The sequence below is a fragment of the Pygoscelis adeliae genome, unplaced genomic scaffold (genome assembly GCF_000699105.1).
Source record: "Pygoscelis adeliae isolate BGI_AS28 unplaced genomic scaffold, ASM69910v1 Scaffold113, whole genome shotgun sequence".
NCBI lineage: Eukaryota > Metazoa > Chordata > Aves > Sphenisciformes > Spheniscidae > Pygoscelis > Pygoscelis adeliae.
Window position 1 is genome coordinate 6,421,744 of NW_008825108.1, and position 21,714 is coordinate 6,443,457.

A 21,714-nucleotide genomic window follows, 5' to 3' on the forward strand; every position below is an offset into this window, starting at 1 on the left:
CATTCACCGCCATAGTCTTTCCAGTTCAGCAGAAGCCTAGAGCTATTGCCTGAGTCAAATCTCTGCCACTGCCAAAGGCATCTGCCTTCTCCCCCAGCTCTGGCTTACTTCAGGTTCAACAGAAACCTGGAGCACTTGCTGATTTACAGTGTCTAACCTCTGTAAGGTGTAAGGGCAGGAGCTAACCTGAAAAACTCAGTTTTCCTCATTTTGATGACATAGAAGGAAGCATAGTCCTGTAGGCATAGGCCTAGCTCCTAGGCTTTCTATGTTACATGACCATACGATTGAAAGGAGAGCTTTTTCTGGCATAGATACTCACTTCAGTATTCACAGTTATGCATTTATGGACTATGCTTAAAAGCTCTGGACCAGGGACTGTGAAGCACCCATTAGTTGCAGGCGGGTGAAACAAGATCCAAAGTAAAACAGGGACATTAAAGCCCTGAGTAGCCATTGAACACCTTACCCTCTTCAGTGTACACCTATGTAGAGTATCAAAACCAGTAAATGGTGCTCCCGAGGCCTAACTCACTTCTAGTTCATTTCTCTATGCACACTCTGCATCTTTACATTGTTCTGTAGAAAAACACATTCTGAGATTTCCACTGTTTTTATTATATTGTTATATCTGTCTGCTGACCCTAGACAGAAGTAGGAATTACCATTTAATGTGAGGAACTGTTAAGCTTATCCAGCAGAGACACAGCATAAAAAAAGGTTTTGCTTACATTATTTTTGTACTTTAAAATCATTTATCGTTGGCATGTAATTTAGAAAATAGGGTTTGATGACTGTCAGTAATTGCCTGTATTTTCTGTGATCAGTGTGTGTAGTGTTCAAAATTGATGTTGCTAATTAAATAATAGAAACAGGAACCAAGAGTTAATTGCAGTCTGTTGCCCCTCAGGTGTTTTGTGTCACCTGGTAAGTCTCAGCTCATTAGCAGAAACAAAGGCAATAAGTGTTTACAGAACTGGAAGCAGCTGGAGAGTTACAAAATCATCATGTCCCATAGAAGCTGTGTGCATGTGAATGTGTGCGGTCATGGTCATGGTCGTGTTCCTGATCACAAGCACGAGCGAGACATTAATGAATTGAAAAGCGGTAGAAAATGACAGCCTGCATATAGTTCTTTCTGTTGATTACCAAGATACAAGATATAATAACTGAATTTTACCACATCTCTGACATGGCTATACAGCTTCCAGTCGGTTCAGAGGTTGAGTAGGGATTGTATTCACATAATCTTGGCCTGTATGTTTTACTGGGAGTTTCTGTTCACTTGGTTATCAGATATGAACCTTGACTCACTTTCAGAGTCACTCCTTTTAAAAATATCTTTCTTTGCAAGTGAACTACATATGCTTCTCCAAGATTTGTATTGTCTTGAGTTTAGCCATATTAAGTACATGGTGTTCAGGTGAACTTCACCTGAATCACCCAGTGTGTCTGACCTACCTTATTGTTTATCCCATGTTCCCTGATTCTGAGTTACCTTCAAACTTCTGTGTTATCTTCAAGCTTCTGTATGACTTTGTATGGCTCGACACACCTCTAATAAGGATGTTGACTAGCACAGAGCTAGGAGCAACTTGCTGAAAGAGGTCATCTGTTCCAGTATATTTACAGGTTTACCTTTCTACTTGCTCTTTCAGCATCCAATGTGATTACTTTTGGAATGGAATATATACAATATACATCACATTACTATCACCCCTTAGTTTCTTATCCCTCAAAAAATCGCTAGAGCTGGTTCCTGCTTACTTTTCTCTACCATTATGAAAATTTTGCCATCTCAATGTGTGTCCTTGTTGATATTTAAACAAAAAAGCTCAAGTAGACTTAAGTCTACTGGCCCTAGATAGCCATTGATAGGTTTTCTTCCTTTAGCCATTGCCATCAGTTCATGTAGACCTTTTTTTTCCTGTTACAGTATGTACATGGTTATCTAAAGGGATAAAAATCAGCCTTCTTCACAGAAACATAATTTCCATTATTCTATTTCTAGTCTTTTCACAAGCTTTGCAGTTTTCTTCATGAGGAAGCACTTTGGATTTTCATAAATGGGGAATGTCTAGATGTCAGCACTCTCTGGATTTGAAAGCAGTGCAGCAGGCGTTCCTAGAGGGCCAGAGCATATTTGTAGCTCACAAAGTATTTCTCTGTCTCTCCTAAAGGGGCTTTTTAATTGTGGCCATACTCAGCAGAACCATGTACAATTTGGAGCTGTCAAGGGCAGACTATCTTTTCCAGATCTGTGGGATATGTGAGACAAGAGCCTTAGGCTGGGGTAGCACTGCCACGGTCACTGTTTTCAGAATTCAGAGCAGCCTGCAACCAGTTTTGCACTGCGGATAGATAGGCAGCCCCAGCCTGAGGTCACATTATGCGGCTCTTTAGGAAACCCTGATTTACAACCTTTTTATAGAGATGGAACTTATATCCAGAAAGACAAAATTAATGGCATTGTGGAAGTACAAATATTACTAATGGTGTGGAATTATCCCTTTAATCAAGTTTATTTAATGATATTTGAATGTTGGAAGAAAAAATGACTGTAGAATTCCCACGGGGGAAACAAACTGGATTGATAACATTAAATCTGAATTCCCGGTTCTCTTTCTGCTTTTACAAGTTTCTAAGCCACTTTATTATTGCTTCTTAGTACCAGCTCTCATCATCTACCTTCCCATTATTTCAGCTCTGAAACAAGAATGACACTGCTGCTTCTCTTTACATCCAGACGTAATACTTCTTCAGTTGAATGTAAACAACCACATGCTCTACTAATAATTAAAGCTCTACATGTGTTCTATTGTACTTGAAGTTTGAATACACAGGTAGGCATAAATATCTTAAGAATATGGCCTTAAAAAGTCTCATATATCTAAATAGTCATCTTCCATAAGGATATAGAGACTGTCAACTAGCAGCTTCTTTCTTCCACAAAAGTCTTGTGAAAAGCATCTTTAAATGACAAAAATTGTCAGCTTTCTTATGTAGGTGTATATTCTACTTGCTTTTACGAAATCATCTCAAAAATATTAAAATTAAGAAGGTTTGAGTCACTGAATGAAGATTTGGATTTTTGACTTACATAAGTTGCAGGATGGTTGTTCAAGTAGAAGATTAAGGCTATTTAGACACCTACAAAATGGAAAGAAATTATTATTTATTCATTGCATTTTGCAAAATATTTTTGCAAATGCATTTTCTCATTTGTGAGCTGCTCTATGATCTGTCTAATCTATATACGAACTGTAAGTGCAGAAGGCAGAAGAGAAGAGACAGAATACAGAATTACAATGAAATTTAAGAACTTCACAGTTAGTTGCAAGATTACAGCTTAGAATCTCTAATCACAGTCTAACTTTAAAAGACTGATGAGTCATAAATATGTTTTCAAATTATACTAGGTAAAAAAAGACACCATTCAGCTGACATGACAAAGTTCCCATCTTATTCAGGTTATGCAAATAATTTAAATGCTTGTCTTGTATTTTGCATATTAGTTATGTAATATATTATGATATCAATTAACTGCAAAAATTGTTCTTAATGAAACAGAAGAATATTTAATGGTACATAATACAGGCTTCAAACAGAAAAGAACATACATGATGAAGTACATAAAAATAACTCAGGATGAAGTATGTAAAAACTCCCATTCAGTGATCTTTGTAAATGATATATGGGAAGTCCTCTGTTTCTGCACTTTAAAATCTATGTAAATCTTAAAATTTTGGACCTTTGTTAGGGTTAGAACACTAATATTTTCTGACATAAAGTATAAAGAATAACCCCCAAACCTGGAAATGAGATGGTGAGGGATGTTGGCCAGAATTCTGTGTTGGGTGTCCAAATCTTCATTTTTACTTACAGCGTTGACATTATGTACCTTTTTCATGTTTGTAAGAAAGATAAGCACTTTGCGGTGATGCACTTTTGTTTCTTCAGACCTAATGAATATTCTTAATCCCCATTGTTAGATCCTTTGGTGTGCCCACATGAACAGAACTACAAACGTAAGATGCAAATTATTATTTATAACTGGAGTGTTCTTTCTCCTTACATCCTTCCTCTCCCTGTCACCCAGCATGACATAAACCCTCACTGTGTGTTTGAAATTGTTTAGGAAGAATACAAGCAATTGTGCATTTAGCAGAGGAGACAGCATCCTGGACCATGTTATACCTGCCTGACAAAAATGACCTGACCCAGGAAATACGATGTATGCAATAGTAAGGGAAGAAATAAAATTACCATATGGATGACCGAAAGATGTTAATACAAATAATAACAATACCATCTATTACAAAGGCATACTGTTGGTTAGATCAATGTTGCAGCCGTCTAAAATACCTCTTGGGAAATCCATACCCAGTAATTTGGCAGGAGCTGCTTCAGTCTTCCAGGGGGCTAGTGAGCTCTTGTTGAACGCAGATCCTGCTCTTTGCCTCACTTGCATAACATAACTTTATGTACCTGTTTGCACAGATCTATAATGACGATGAAAGCATCCTTTTTGTTCACTCCTTTTCTAGTAGGACACAGGAAGAGCCGCTGCCCACCTGCGGTGTTGTCCCAGGGCACCTCAGGTGGTCTAGGGCTGGATATGTACCTGCAGGTACAGCTGGCAGTGAATGAATGGGGTTTGCTTTCCTTTCAGCTGGCTTATAAACATCCCTGATTAAGGCAGATGAAAATGAGATGCTTAAAGTTGTGCACATGAATGTGACCCAGGCAGCAGAGGCTGATCAGCTCTTGGAAAAGTAAGAGGTACCAGAAAGTCATTGAGAGACAGACATAGGTCTGTTTCATACGGTAGGCTGTGTTGGTGAGAGGATAAAATGGCTTGTGTGTAGACGCAGATGAATTTTACTAAGTTGGTTTTGTCTAACGTGGCTAATATGAAGCATATGTTTATGGAGTTGAACAAAGAATTCTACCTCATATATCCTTGTGCCCTGTGACAAGAGGTAGATAAAGAATTGAGGGCAAAGGGGTCTCAGTTACGACATTCAGCTTCACTGATTTTATTTCTCTCATTTCTTGCAGTACCAATTTGTGGAAAAATGACAACTGAAAAAAAATCACATTTTGAAAACCTTTTTGTTACAACGACAGAGAATATTTAAGAATGTTTACCTTCCTGTTGCTGTTTCCTTTGCTTGAAACACTCAGATTTCTTTAGAAAATGGTAATTTTGATTATTTTTTTAAATGTTATTTTCCTCCCTTTCCTGCAGTCATTTAATTATGCAATTTCTGGAAGGTTTTCTGGGAATGGTATGTTTAATGGGAAAAAAGATCACAGAAATGAGATGCTGTAAAAGCCGTTTAGTTAATCTTACGTTTCTTTGTTCATCCCAGCGTGGGGTTGTTCCATTTTATCGTCCATTATTTTTGTTCAGCTTTGCTTCAGCTCGTGAAATGAGCGTTCCTCCACTACCATAGATAAAATCTAATGATGAAGCTGATAAAGCAAGTTTGTTGGCTTTAGTTCTAACTCAGAAAAAAGGCAGAGGAGGGATTAGTTGACAGACTGAGGATGAGCCCTGCCAACCCTAATGACCTTGGCAATCAACTACCACGTTAGCAGTAACCTACCACATTTTCACTGAGGTAACACGCTACCCTGCTGCCTTGGTCAAGTGGTAATGATGGTTTCTGGATGTCCAGAAATCCTGTGAGCGCATATATAGAGCAATTGTATTGCTCTTTTACAGCTAATCCAGCTTGTTCTGCTGAAGCTGAACTTGCTGCTGCTGTATGCAAAGCCATGATAGCAATGTTATGGTAGAAATGGGGCTGAGCCTTTTGCTGTGCACCTCTGGTGCTGTGTCATGCCATCCTGTTGGGTCATGTAGTGGGACTACACCCTCATGTTCAGTTGTATGGTAGGGGCTCTGCTGTGCAGGGCTGACAAGAGAGGGGGTGGTTGGATATCATATATACATTCAGACTGCTGCACAACACTGTGGCTTCTCTGTCTTTGGAGGAGTTGAGTACCTGAGAGCAGTCCAAAATATATGTTTTGCCAGCACTGTGTAAAGAGAAGGGAAAATGCAGCAAGGAAGTGGAAAGCGAGGGTAGTACGGGAAATAAAGCTCTTCCAACCTCCCCAGTAAATTCACACCCGTGTCTTAGAGAGTATAGTGCATGTTTAGTCCAGCACTGATGGGATCCATTGAGTTTGCTCCTGCGGGCTGACCAGTAGTTGCGCAGGCCTGGCACGTCTGTGTTTAGCTGGGTACAGAGTTGCCCCGGGGGCAGCCTGCATCTCCCAAGTAGTCATACGAATTTCAGTGGGATAACAGCAGTGGATTTTCTTCCCAGGACCCTTTGCAAAATGGATTTGTGTCTTATCATGGTGAAATGGAACAAGACCTTGTACGTGATAGATCACTGAGGTATTTTCTCAAAATAAGCTAAAAATCAGTTGCTACCATTAGACATTGTGTATAAAGAATAGACAATAGCTACAGTCTCCAATGAAATTCCTGTCTTTCTCTGCATGATACTGTCAAAAAAAGTGTAACATATAAATATACAAATTTAAATCATGTTCCTCCGCTTTTCCTGAGGCTTTGTAGCTTTTTGTTTTGTTTTGCTTTTACACTTGACTTCTGAGCTTGTTTAAGTAGACACACCTTCACTGATAAATTTAGGCCCTAAGTTTTAGCTGTATACCAACTGAGATAGAAGGCATACAGCCTTTTATTAACAGACATAGATGCTGTCGCTTTGTCTCTTTTCTGGGGAATAAGGTAGATGTCCTGGGTTTTTTTATGAAGTCTGCGAGCCCTCTTGACATCATTTGCAGGAGTTGTGTTTTGATATGACAGGTATAACTCAGATACCGCTCTGTATCGGAGCAATACGCTCGGTTTCTGAGAAGTTGAGTATTTCTTCCCAGGCGTCTCTTCCTGCTCGCACAGAGCAGCAGCCACAGAACCACCGGGAATCTCCCGGGTTTCCAGAGTGCAGGAAAGAGGCAGGAAGCACGCATAAAGGTGCACTCGCTGCATTCGTACAAAGGAGCAGTACCTCCCAAACACAAATGGCACTATTTGTGGTCACTTGGGGAAATCTGGAAGATTACTTCTTGTATGTTTAAAGAACATTGTTAAAAAATAAGAAAGGAAAAAAAAAGGAAAAAGGAAACCTCACCCACCAAATTTGCAATTGCTATTTCTCACTGAAAGGATTATGAATTATTTCACTTTTGTGTATGTGTGACAATGAGAGAACAGCATGCAAACAGTTTTTAATATTCTCTTTTAAGGGTGATCAATTCTGAGTATAAAAGGGAAAAAAAAATGCTTTTTTTCTCATTCTAAACATCTGAGGTTGGCTTTGACAGCTGTGTTGCCTGTTGAAAAAAATATGAACACAGAATGCTCTTCTGATCCTGAATGTAGAAGAGAGAAATTGAAGATCCGTGAATTGGGCTTTGCCTCCCAGTCATTTTAGAGCAGTAGTATCCCACATTACAAGGCAGCACAGCTTCTTCATCTTTGACCTCACAAGTGGAGTCATCTCTAAAGAAAAGTCCCCCAAATTAGACTGAAAGCCATTTTCTAAAGCTTATTCTCTAATGGTTGAATCAGAAAACTTGTCCTATATTAGGACATTTGGGACACAGTATATGTGTCACATTTCCAAAGACAGAAACCCAAATCTTGAGCCGCTGGTCAAAAATACAATATCATTATTAGCATTAACAGGAATCATTGAGGTAAAACACTCCTTAAATCTTTGGTGAGATTTGGTGTTACTGTTTGCCCTTAAGCTGTGCCTTCTCTGTTCAGTACTAGACAGAAGAGGAAAATCCTTCATCTGCCCAGCTGCTCAGGAGAAGGGGAATTTGTACCTCATAGCCTCCGAAATACAGTCGGTATTAGCAGCTTCAGGAGGTCAAAGATCCAGAGACAGTTGCCAAAATCATGAGATTGTCTTTTCACCTGCTTTCCAGTTTCTGAGCTTATAGGATTCACACACAGTCATTAATGGTTTTGATAAAACTTTGAGACAAAGGCACATATCTAGTCACATGAATCCATGACAAGATAAAACCCAAAGTAATGCAAGTTTTGTCTAAGAAAAAATGCAGCTCCCCAAGGGTTTTTCTTGATTTTGCTCAGCTTTGTTTCAAGTTCATAATAGTTAGAGGCATGTAAGGCATAAATTACAAAGGTGTCTTGTATTGTCTGCACTTGGTTTATATGGATTTGGAGTGCTAAATTAGGTAGGGGGAAGTCAGTGATACAAGTTTTATTCCAATAATGTCTGATTATGGTGATGATAATAGCTATAAATGAAATCCAGTAGGCCAAAAGGCTGAAAGCAGATAAAGACCCAAAACATACTGGTGAATTGTGTCACACTAAAGAGCCCTTGTTGTTGGACATTTGTTTCCTGAAAACAGGATCCTGATCTCTCAAGAGCTGAGGTGTAAGAATCGTTTCTTACTTTGAAAGTCTTGGCTGTGGTGGACAAATAATCCAGACTGTCCTGGGACACAGGCTGCAATTAGGAATCGCACAACAGTTTTTTGTGTAAATATCTCGATTCTGGTTGAGACAAATGTATTTTAAAACTTCTTTTTTTTTTTTCCAGATGTATTTAAACTCTTCTTCTTCATATGCCCAGGAACCACAGAGAACTATGATTATGTGAAAAAAGGGAAAGCGTTTGCCTCTTTCTACAGCATTCCCATTGTGCATGTTCAGGCAGATTTTGCTCATCTGAAACTACCAATAAAAATTGCCTCTGAAAATAAATGCATGTGAAAGCTAGGACATCAGCAGTACTGAAATCTTACTTTGATTTTCAAAGCAAAGAGAGAGGTTACTAGGGAGAGTAAGTCAGTGGGAGTCTTTTGGCCACATCAGTTCCTGAAAGATGTGGAAGTTGCTGTATTGTCTTAGGTTTCCAGTTTTGTTCTTCATTAGTCTGTAAGGTTACATACTTATTTATATGTCTGCTACAAACTAAATTTAAAATTCTGAAGATAAAAAGGAAAGGATGATTTTGGGGTGGTTTTTTATGTCTGTCATTTTTCTGGAAGGCATTTTGATGTATTGAGGACCATTTTACAAAGTCGTAATAGGAATTTAAACTTTAGTAACTAAAAACTGTTTGAAACATAAAACTAGCTGAAATGAGGGTTTTACAAAAGGAGCAAGGAGAAACAATACTTGTTCTCTGGCATTTCGAGATTTATGCTGGCTCTACCTAGAGATTTAATAATTGGACAGAAAAAACAAACGTATTATAAAGCGCTGTGCTGAACAGGCTCAAAAGGGTCTGTTTGCTCTGAGCATGACAGCTGGCTTTGGGATGATGAAATAGGACGTGACTGGTACAATCATGCTGTGCATAAAAGTTGTGCCGGACATAATAGCACCATGCATTTCTTTTGTAATGGAAGGAATAATTTTTTTACTAATATTGAATAAGGACAGATAGGACAGTTTTATGGACCTCATTAAACATGCCTCTCAAAGAACAAAAAAGTTGAAATAGTGTTCAGCTCTTCCAGCTCTCCTTGTGTTTCCACCTCTCTGTGTTGTCTCTTGTGCTTTTCCATCATCTCGTCCTTTTCAACTGTCGACCATAAGGGAGAGGGCAGGGAGAGGTGGATGAAGGAAAGAAAAAGCCTAGAAAACTATCAGAGCTTTGAGATTAACTTCAGCTGTTATTTTAAGAAGCCTGAAATAATTTGTGATGAAGTAAATGCCAGTCCCTGAAGAAATGCAACACCAAATTAAAAAAAATACGGGAATTGACTTTTGGGGGCAACATTACTCGTGAAAGAAGTTGAAAAGTTCTATCCTACATAGCCCTCCCCATCTTCTTACTACGGTATATAAAATCCTCAGTTTCACAGGGCTCCTGTGAAACAGTCAGATACTATTGTCCCTATTTTATAGACAAAGAACTGAGGCAGATTAACAGAGGCAGACTTGCTAAGGCTAGAGGTGCAGCAAAATTTTGGCCTCCCATCCCTACTAGTAATTGATTTGCAGTAATTGCAAATGCTCCCAGCTTAGGACTCTTTAAAATAGATGTAGTATCGTCGTGATCGATTTTTTAAAAAGGAATAATGTAATTCCACACGCAGGAGAAAACTGTCTCCTTCTATCACTAGGTCCTTAACATTCCATCAGGTGGTGAAACAGAAAGTTCCCTCTGTCCCAAAGAAGCTCTAGAAAGTCCACATGAAGTCCAACAGAACTACTACAGCCTCCTGCCCCTCTCTTTCCCCCTTCCAAAGGGCTCCCACAGTACAGAGACCTTCTGGGACTGGTATTGTTTAATGACAAGGCTGTGTCAAACTTGTGTCCCATGGACAACAGATAACTTTTCTTTCCGCTCTCTTACACCCCTTCAGCAATGACAAGCATGCATCCCATGGGCATTTAGGATATGGGATTCTGGAACCCCCTCTCAGAAAATGTCCTACTAACTTTACTGGGCTCCGGATAAGGTTATTCCCTTACTGAGGTGGGGCTGTGGGATGGTAGTCTCACACAATCTATAGTACACTAGTTGTCTGGAAGCTGTACATACTTTCTGACTTCCAAATATATAATGCATAATTAATGCATTAATGGTACCATAGGAAAGAGGTAAAGGAAAAGGAGAAACAAGCACAGTGAGCATGGAGAGGACAGTCTAACCCACACTCTCAGTTTGTCACCCCAGTAAATACATCACACTGTGGTACAGGAATGACCTACATGACTCAGAAGGCAGGAGAATGAAATAACTTACCTTATGAGATTTCTTTCGGAAGAAAGACAGAAGACTATTCTGTGTCTTCTCATTAGATCTGACCAGTAAATTCACATTACCTTGTGACACAATGGTATCAAATGACACTGAAAGAGCTGACCCTTTATCTTTGCCAGGAGACTGCAAGCCCAGAGATTAATGCAAAACATAGGACTGAGAGAAATCAAAGTGTACCTTTTGAAGAGAGGCATTAACAAACCATATCCTTAATAGGCTGAATGCATTCTCATGCACTTTAATCATCCATGAAGGTCATGGAGTCTTTCTATAGCTGACTGACTCACTGCCCAAGTGCATGTAAAAGCTCAGCGAGGGAATCTTGGGCAAAAGCCAGACATCACAGATGGAGCGTTTCTCACTCTTGTGTTGGTGCTTCCTACAGAAGTGGTCAAATCAGCCCCAAATCAGCTGATCTCATTTGAGAAATTAGTTCTTCTCCCTGCAAGAAGTGTAAATCTGTCACATAACTGAGACAAACCTGTTTAGTCATATCACCCACCCACCTCAGAGTAGCTTTGCCAGTCTGAACTGTGGATGCCAGCGGAGTGCCCTGGCCTCACCTCAACACCTGGTGCGGCATCTTTGTCCTCTGCGATGCAGCAGTCTCTAGGAATATCCTTAGTTGGTACCTACACGTGCAAACAGGACTTGTATGAAACTTGTACCTCTTCTGTACAGTTTTCAGGAACGTTAGTGACTTTCAACATCCTTAGATAAGCATCCAGCCCTTTTTCTGCCTCTTGTTCAGTTTTTGGCCTCAGCAACTTCCTGTGGTAAAAAGGTCTGTGGATTAATTGCAGTGTGTGAAAGACTGCTTCCTTTTATAAATTTTGATTTTCTCATATTTTAATGAACATTCACTTGAAAATCAGTATGGGGAGAGACCATACAGCGGCCTTAACTAATTAGATTAACCCTACATTTCCCATTAGTGTTACTTCTGTCTTTGATTTCTTTCAGAGAGCTCATAACATGCGTAAATATTTAAATGTATATGCTTTCATGAAAAATTGATCAAGAGCCAAAATTGTTCTTTAATGCTATATGAGAAATGCATAAATCCAGGAAATATTATGCTTACTTTAAACAAAGATTTTCCATAAAAGATGGAGGGGGGGGGGTTCTCTAGCAAAAATGTAAGTGAAGTTGTACAGTGTCAGGTCTTGAAAAGCGGCATCCAAATATATAAAAATTCCCTGGACTAATCAGGACTGAAGCAATCAAAGTATCCCATTCCTAATCACTTTTTCTTAATGTTTATACGGAACCAATTTAGAGGTTTTTTTCTCATCACCCAAATACTCTTTGGACAAGCACACTTAAATTTTCACAGGCTACACGTGAAATTTGGAACTGTTTGGCAGATTTGCGTATTCTGCAGCCGCGGTGCCTCATTAGAAAATGGGTGACACTTAAACAGAAGCATGTTCCAGGTCCAGAGCATTTGTCAATGCTTTTCACTGGTTCTTGTAAATTCAAACATATGCCTGTAATTGTTCTACTATTTCAGGTGATTCTCACTATACTTCTATAGAATAGCCAAGATTCCCCCTCACAGTTTTTCAGTAATCGCTCTCTGACCTTAGAAGTATTTAAATGTCCCAAGATTTATATTTCTAGTCACATTGTGTTTTAGCAGAAATATATTATGTATGAAAGTTTGAGTAGGTCACTGCAGGCAACTGCTAATACACAGAAACATGAAACTCCTTTAATTAATCACCAAGGATAATTGATTTTATACTCAGGAGAATTTTATCTTAGTTTACAGACATAATTCTAAGTTTAATGCGGACTTCATAGAAGGGCAGGTTTCTCCTCTTGAAGAAAATAGCATTGTAGATGGAGTCGTAAATGGGAGAGGAGGGAATGCCACCTCGAACACCGGTTTGGTTTACGGCAAAGTGCCTTCGGAGGCTCCCCTTGGCAAAATGCTTTGTTCTAGTTGCATAATGCTGACCTGCATCAGAAGCTGAGGACACGCTGGCTCCCATGCAATTCATGGACTACATGAGATGCTAGACCTGCTGTGAGCCATGACACACAGAATATTATAGAAGCCAAGACCTTCTGTGGATGTGTATAAGGCCACCTGAGCCTGCCAAAGGGGCTAACCTGACGTCCAGTGCAGCTGCTATCTCAAGTCATTGAACAGCAACAGGGAGGCAAATCTAATGTGTTTTAGGGGAAGAAAAGAGAAAAGGCAGGTATTTTCACAATTTGTTGCCAGATTTTTTGTAGTCCTGTACCCAAGCTGTACAAATACAGCTCCAACACTTTCACCTTCACTCCTGATAAATACATCCTTTTTTGGTTGCACAGCTGAGGCTGTCTGATGAGGGTGGCAAGATGAAACACAGTGACACTAATTAACTGTAGACACTGTCACTGTGCAGGCAGCAGAGCAGGGTGCTCAGGTGGAGGGACCCACAGCCCGGCCACAGTCAGGCTTTAGCGCAAAAAACATTTTATAGCATTTTTGGTGACTTTCTTAAAACATAAATAATTAAGTGGAGCACAGGCAGGTAAGACAACTCTTTTCTGAGCTTCCTCTTTTGTTTGGCCTAAGTAAATAGGGGTGATTATTTTTATTTTCATTTTCAGAGTTGCCTTTCTTTGGGTTTAGCACAAAATAGAACTTACTACCCAATGGCCCTTAAGTATGTAAAATTCCTAGTATGTATAATTTGCTGATTTACTTTTAATCTTTGTTCATAAAAGTATTGTGAAGACTTATACTTTAACCTTTAACATTCTTCATCCTTGATTATTTTTCTTCCTGTATATTCACGTTAGCTGGAGGTTTGAGAAAACACCTGTGGTGGTAGGGTCAGGAGGAGTTTAGAGGGGATTGACCAATGTATAGAAAAGGAATGATATATTTGAAGCTCGTTGCAGAAAGGATATCACTGATGATAAGGAAAAGATAACAAAGGGAGGCATCTCTGAATTTTTCTTGAGAAGCAGAACTTGACTTGGCAAATTATAATTTATTGTAATATCCTAAACGTATTATTTCAGAAACTATGTTATATATTCATCCCTTTCATGGTGGGTTTTTTTTTTCTTTAACATGAAAATGTTTATCAAAAAGCCCCTGTGGGATCTCAGTTGTGAATGGTCTTTGGTGTTTTTCTGTGCTGAGTTTCCTTTTCTGGAACTCTGTCTTCCCAAGTTTTCCACTACAAGCAGAAAACTCCTTCCCTTCAAACTACCTGTTTTGCTTGGATCAGATAAACCTAGAAACCGTCGCTACAGTTGCAATATCCAGGTCGGTAATTGCTCAGGGAAATGAGTCCTCCAGGGTGTTCGCCTCTAGGCTCAACAAGTCACTATTGCCAACAGCGGTAGCGGATTCAAAATTGTAAACTCCTTGGGGAGTAGGTTGCAATCCGTGATAAACACTGCAGATGAGCAAAGGGTAAATGATTAGTGCTGTCTAACTGGGATGCTTCAGCCCGTTCTTTTCCAAAGCAAAAGGAGCAACTAGAGGAACATGGTAAGAGATAATTTGTGTGTCTATGCTAACGCTTTGTTTTATTTATTTCTGTGGATTTACTTTACAGGGGTTAATTTCACATTTTATTGCAGGTGGTATTAGAATACCTAATGATTTCGTCTGTGTAATTATAACCTGTAAATGGCTGATCAGGTTTCCGTTCTAGGAGTGATTCTCTTAATGACAGTTTATATTTTTTGTCTAATGTATAGGTATTGTTGCATTTGTAGTTCATCCATTATCAGTTTTCTATCCTAATCTCTTACCTTTATGGACTATAGTCAACACAGTATCTAGGCATGCCATCAGAATGGCACACTAACATTAAAATATTAAAATTTTAATAATGTTTTAGAAATTTTCTACTGATAGGAATAGTTAGGACTTTATTTTTTCTTTCTCTCCTCTATCTTCCTTCTTTCTTTTTCTTTTGTTTTTTCTTTCTCTCACTAACTTTTCTCAACAAAAATTATCATAGTTAGGAATTTGCAGAAAGGCAGTTTTGTACCAGACCCTCAGATCAGACTTAAATTTCAGTCACCTTCAGTAGGGCACATGCCAGAGTTGAGAATATAATGCCCCCAAGTGTTGCCTTCATCCCAGATCTTGACAGTGTCAGTATGGGTTATTGTATGATAACATTAATGTAATTGAGGAGACCAATTGCCTTTTAGTGCTGAGTAGGCATAAATTAGCCTGGATCATGTCAGAAGGAACTTGGGAAAAGAATATAATCTTGCCCTGTTCCTATCGTTTTCCAGAAGCATCCAGAGTTGGCCACAGGATACTGAACTTGGTGTGTCTCTAGTCTGGTCCACTCCTGCTTTATGATTTATGAATCCATTATAAACAAGGGGGTAATAGAGAGCACAGAGCATGTTTGTGATGTGCTTCTCACGCTAAAGCAGGTGCTTCTGGGGTCCCATCGAGCATTTCTATACATTATCTTTCACTGACCGAGTTAGAAGTCCCATTCTCATAGTGGCAGATTCTAGACTGCTAACTTTCCTCTTGATAGGAAGAGGCAAATTCACTCTCTTGTGCTGCCTGATGTAGGAAAAGGTGACCTGTGTTACTCTTACTTAATTTTTACTATAATTGCCAAGGAACAAGCTTCACACTAACACCAGCAATTGAGAAGCAGATTCCTTCAATGGACAGCAAGGCAAGGTTCTTATAAAAAATGTAAGCTTTTTCTTCCTCAGATACTTCTTGGGGCTTTTTTTTGATGAATAGTCACCAAAAAATCTTTCTTGTTGCTCAAGAAGCACCCTGAGATGAGGCTTAAGGACAAATTTATTCCCACCCACTTAGGAGGTTTCCTAAAAGAGTCCAGAAATCTCCAGCTGCAAGGCCAGGTGAGCTTTCTAAGCAGGCTTGTTGCCAGACCGACAGAGCGAGTGCTGTTGTCTTAAGGCTTCCCCCAGAACCACCAAGGACAATATAGATATAGCTGTTAGAGAGACACATGCACTGTGCAGCCTTTTATGACTATTTGTTATAGGACACAGTGGACCAAATTCAGACCTGGTAGAAGGAAATGTGACTCTCCTGAAGATAATGGAGTTTCACCACGTTTTATTGTCCCTGGATATGATGAACCACAATCCCAGCACACTAAATCTATAAGAATTTATTACCGCCTTATAGGTTCTTTAAGATCTTCTATTTCATCTGAAGCTGGATATTTTTCTGGCTGTTTCATTTCTGTGTCTTTATCAGTGAGCTCTTAACACACTCTTTAACATTTAATGTGATCTGATTCCTGGCTCAAGTATGTTTAAGTGAATGTATTTTGATTTTATGCCTGCTAATTTTGCTCAGTAACAACAAGTTAGCATTATCCCCATAACTCAGGGTCACTGACTTAGACAAGCAGCTTTGCGCTCTTTATACCATCCTGATGGATCTCTAGGGACCCTCACGACAGCCTTCCTATTTCAGCAACAGCTCCCTTTCTCCTTTACCCTCAGACCAGGCTGACAACTTTCAGTGTAGGGACGGCTTCACAGCTCCAAACCAATTCTCATCTGCTGTATCGCTCTGGTGTGCTGTGGCCAGAGCGAGCCAGTCTGAGGAACAGAATAAATGGTGCTCGGATCTGTTAGATCTCCCTGTCTCCCCTCCCAAGACATTTCTCTGTTTCAAAGACAGAGCTGGAGCAGTTTTGTAGCCACTCAAGTCTAATTCAAGAAGAAGCAAAGAGAAGAAGACTTTGCATTTTGCAAATGCCAGGGTAGAAATGGTAATTTAAATTGAAGAATCCTATAATACTTCCAGCTGAATTAAAGCTCAGCTGTGTGGTAAGAGCAGATCTCTGTTGATGCATCAAGACCTGACAATTCCATTAGTGTAAAAAAATGAGAAAAAGTGGAAAAAAATGAAAAACACTCAGTACTGATGGAAAAATCAAAATGACAGTGGAAAAGGAGAGCAAATATTTTATGGTTTTACATCATAACTTACAAATACTTACTTATAAATAAAGAACAATGGTCAAAATGTCCGATGCTGGGGTTTTTTTGAGAAAAAGGTTGCCTTTCTTTCTAGACCATAACCATATTCCCAATGTGATGTCTGACCCATGGATATTTGATTCTCTTTATGCAGCGCTGGTTAGGAAGGAAGAATACTTGCTTGGATCCTCAGAGCAGCAAGCTGATCTATGGCTTCAAGTAGAAAGTTTAAAATAAAAAGTCTTTTTCAGCTCAAGTCAACTGGCTCAGTCAGAGCTTACTAACCTCTTAAGTCAGAAGTTGCCAGAAACATTGGAAGCCTTCTGGGACCATCTGACATACTCCTCTGCCCTCCCTTCTCCACTACGTATTGTCTGCAAAGGGGATATGGAAGTGAAGGAAGGGACCCCAAAGTACCACATGGAAGTATTGGCCACCAGGCGTCACGTGAAGACCCCATATCTGGGCCTTCTTGGAAACCGAAAATTTGAACGTAAATTTTTTCCTGGGTAAAATTCCACTGACTTTACAGGAAGGATTTGAACTTGAGGAAACATTTAAATTTCACTATGATTCTGACACAGAGAAAGAAAATGCTTCAGTGCTATGGCTGGTCTCTGCTGAGAATTAATAGCCTTCTCTGACTCACCTGAGGAAGTTTTAGGAAATTCAAGCATGTGGAATGTATCCAGAATGTTTCTTTTTTGATTTCAGAAACTGCTAATCAAAATTAAAATTGTATAATTTCACTATGTCTGACTCATTCTTCACCTGCAATGAGAAATGCTAAGATAATATTCAAAGCAAATCTTCATTGTTTAAATCCAACATCTCATTCTTTAAAGGTGAATTGATGTTTAATGCTTGACTTTCATTTTTAATTTAGTCATTGAGTCACAGAACACTGTGACTTGTCCAAGGAATTTAGCCAAAAACCTCTGGAACCTATTTTGAATGTAGTTGAGGAAAGGTGGTACTTTGCTAATGAGCAGCATTTAAGATGCTTAAATTTTCCTTTGGACTTGTTCTTTATTACAATGCAGTTAGATTGCACAGATTATCATTCTGGGGAAAAAAACAATTAGCGAAGAGTCCCAGAGATCAGTCATCTTGAGAACTGAATGTGTTGAGCAAGGAGTTCATTTGAACTGGTTTTGTTTTTCAGACACTGCAAATGGATGTAAATAAGCTGAATATCACATTGCTTCGGATATTTCGCCAAGGAGTAGCAGCAGCACTGGGACTGTTACCTCAGCAAGTTCATATCAACAGACTCGTCGTAAGTACCAAAGGGCTGTGTATAATAAAATGTACCTTGTTATTTTGAATTCTCTTAAATTTATTTTCCTGTCATTATGGAAAAGTGCAATAAAATAGGACAGAAAAGTACTTTTTTCCAATTTTTTTTAACTGCACTACAGAAAAATAGATCTCCATTACAAAATGATTTAAATTTTCTTTTGAAAGGAAACTATTCTCAGTTACAGTCTCGAGAAAAATTGTCAGATAAATCTCTTTTGTGTCCTATTCATAAGCAGATTGCTTATCCCTTATTTTTCATTCCAATAATGCAGTTCTATATCACATTCATTAAGAGACACTTATTCATGTTTTGTTTCTCAAAGGTTGAATATTGCTCAAAAAATATGATTCTGCCTTTCGAAAGCATCTTTACAATTTAACCTCAGACTTTCCATTAGTAAATTAAATGTCTTCTCACAATATTAATACTCATGTTTTGCTATTCAGCTATAACAATCTATGCTCAGAAATTATCTTGTAGACCATGGTATCATATTTGCAAAAGATGACAAATTTGCTTCTAGCAACAGTGACTTTTTAAAAGCAATTTTCTTTGTATGCTTTTCTGTGTATGGTTAAGAGCCTACTTTCTTAACACTGTGGTCCTTTTATGATAGTTTTGCCATGAAACAAAAAAACCCATGACATTCTGTGTGTATTGCTAGCATCCAAGTCACATTGCAGAGAAAAGAAGAGTTATTTTATTCTACATGCAGGTTGAATATTAGGAAGAAAACTGGCAGGTTCAGCATAAAGTATTTCCTGCCTTGATAGCTTGATAGAATTGTATACATCAAAAAGGATTATAAAACTCCTTCAAATAATGTCTCTGTGAGAAAGGATCAGAGAAGAAGTACAGCGGAAAAGATCAATAGGAATGCAATGCAGCCCTTTTCATGTTCGCCAGGGATGTCACTCATTCCTGACAAGTGATGCTAAATCTCCTTTGTCCCCTGCATTAACGAGAATGAAAGGTTGAAAGACATATTCAGAGAAAAGCACAATTAAATAAGAAATGTTCCAGAGTTTGTGATGTGTATATCAACATACTAAGTCACTTAGTAGCTTCCTCACTATGCTCTGTGGAAATTACGTAACTAAGCAGAAGAAATATGCTGTTTATTTTCCTGCTGGCTCCATAGCCTTTCCCTTTCTCCTCTCATTTGTGATCTAAGGGAAGAGGTAATGTCATTTTGCACCTGCATATAGCTCGGAATACAGTAAGTACTATTAATTAATTAGTCTTCTCAACATCTGTAACAGTCTGCTTTGAATTAATCTTTTAATGATACAAGAAAGAACACAAAATTTTACCCTATTTGCTCTGAAAATCACACACAAAGTCAAAATTCACAAGGAAGAAAAATACATCTTAGGAGACATTATTCCCACTTCCCATCCTTCTAACACGAGACAGTTGCTCTCATGCAGAGTGCTGGCAAGCAAGCAGGGCACATCAAAATTCATCTCACCTCACTTCAGCCTAGTCTAAGCTACTCATCTAGGTTCCCTGTAAAAGCAATATAGAGAAGGGTAGCTGGAGGAGGAGAGGCATGGAGATCCTGATTATTTTAGGATGGATTAAATAATTCTCTGGAGATGCCAGTCTCTCTCCACCGACTTTGCAGGCAGTTTAGATGACAGAAGTGAGGTAAGCTGACTCCCTCCCAGGTGAGCAGCTCTCAGAAGTGATCAGGAGCCTAGCAGCCAGGATGCAGTTGGGCACAGGGAGAGCAGAGGGCCTGCTAGCCTCTTACATATAACAACACATAGCATGCCAGGAAATATTAACTGGGCATTTCCAGTGTCTCCTTAACCTTTCCAGTAAGCCCTCCTCCCATAAAGGCCTTTTAATGGGCAAAGGAACTCCTAAACAGAGGAGGCACAAAACACTGGGAATACTGCATCCCCACCAAGCCTTGCCTTGTGCCTGCCACCTACACCCAGAACCAGCCACCTACCCACATCAGAGACCGAGTAGCCTCAAATCAGCTTCTTCAGCTTGACAAAAGTCTCTGCCTTGAACTGAAACTCCAGACCTGTAGGTCTGTTTTCACTCCTTATCACACTGCTGATCTGAATAGTCCCACCGAAAAATGCCCAGTCCCACCAGTAGCCAATATCCTTACCAACCTTACCAAGCAGACGGACCAGCAGCAGATGTGAGAGCACAGAGGGCGGATTTAAGGTAAACTTGTTTGAAAGAGTCCCTTTCTGTGCAGCTCTACTTCTGAATGCAAAACTAGATATTTTAAGAGTAGCAAAAGATGTCTTTTTCTTCACTTCAGTAAAGATAATGATGCACATTCAAGGTGAGGGGAAGGAGGCAGGGAGAAATCAGGATTCTCCCGGTTCGAACTGATCTCTCCCATCCCATAATGATGAATAGCAAGTAACCAGACCAGTGAGGTTCTTGCCTGTGCAGGCAGTAATGCAGGTAGTATCTCCATGCTTACCTTGCGTGTGTGGCACCCCCCCAGGTCTGGACTCTACATCACAGCCTCAGCTGAGTTGGCCATAGCCCTGGGGAACCCGGGTTCCCACCCCCTGTGTGGACATCAGCACTGTCTGGAGTGCTGGTCTCAGGTGCTGTTCTAGTCTATCACAACCAGAGGAACTCTCTGGCAGTCTCTCCTTTTGCTCCCTTATTGACATCTCTAATACAGCTCCCCTTGGGCTACCAGGACTCCATTGAAGACACCAGGGCAGGAATTAATAGAGGGGAGAGTAGGCACTCTCAGCTTACCCATTGAATGTAAACAAAATTTTTCTGGTCCTTTCATTTTGTTGTACCATTTTAAGGAGTTGTACTGCAGTTGACTAAAAGGACTTTATACTCCATTGTGGTATGTGTCTGCAATGTGTTGACACAGGATTAGAAAGCAGTGCCAAAATAGCACAGCATTATACTAAGCATTGCTGTTTAAGGACCACCTTCTAAAACAGGTCTGCATTTCAGCTCAGATCAAATGAACTTTCTGCTAAAATCCCTGCTGGCACTTTGCCTTTGACCCCATCCCATGGCTCCTCCCCTCACCATGTCACATTGACCTGTCTTGTTTAATGGTACTAGACTCAAGAAGAGGATACCTTGTCAATAGTGAATCCCACGTGCCCACGTATGGTATTTACATTTTCTTGCACAGTCAGATGGGATTTAAGGTGTCAGGGAATAGGTATACTCGCCTCACAGAGCAGGTTGCAGCCTTTATATTCCGTGCTTTTGATATTGGAATTATAGTTACAATCTATAGACAGCAGAGATCATCTAATCTCAGACCCTCCCTATGATTCTGCATTTTTTTTATTTTCCTAGGGGAAGAAGAACTGTGTGGAACTGTTTGTGTCCCCACTGAACAGAAAGCCAGGAATTTCTGAGGCGCTCCCATCTGAAGAAGTGCTGCGTTCCCTTAATATCAACATTTTGCATCAGAGTTTATCCCAGTTTGGAATAACAGAGGTCTCCCCTGAGGTTGGTTATCAATTTTCTAACATGTAGTTTGTTACAGATTTGGCAGTTATTACATCCCTGGTTGTTTTCATGCTGAGGTTCTCAAGCATGAGGCAGGAAATCTATAAGCTAAGATGGCATTACTACTGTAAGGCAATTATATAGCTAGCCCTGTTAAATTACTTTAATAGTGCTTCATTA

The 21,714-nt window shown here is 39.5% G+C and overlaps 1 protein-coding gene across 1 annotated transcript in view; it reads left to right on the forward strand.

Annotated features, from left to right (window-relative positions):
* Positions 1–21,714, forward strand: part of PTPRR (protein tyrosine phosphatase, receptor type, R) — a gene marked incomplete at its 5' end in the record, with an annotated part of 140,483 nt that overhangs the window by 44,648 nt on the left and 74,121 nt on the right. Inside the window, 2 exons of the mRNA XM_009327549.1 lie at positions 17,926–18,039; positions 21,379–21,534. Coding sequence (XP_009325824.1) covers positions 17,926–18,039; positions 21,379–21,534 — 270 coding nt within the window. The remainder of the gene's footprint in view (positions 1–17,925; positions 18,040–21,378; positions 21,535–21,714) is intronic.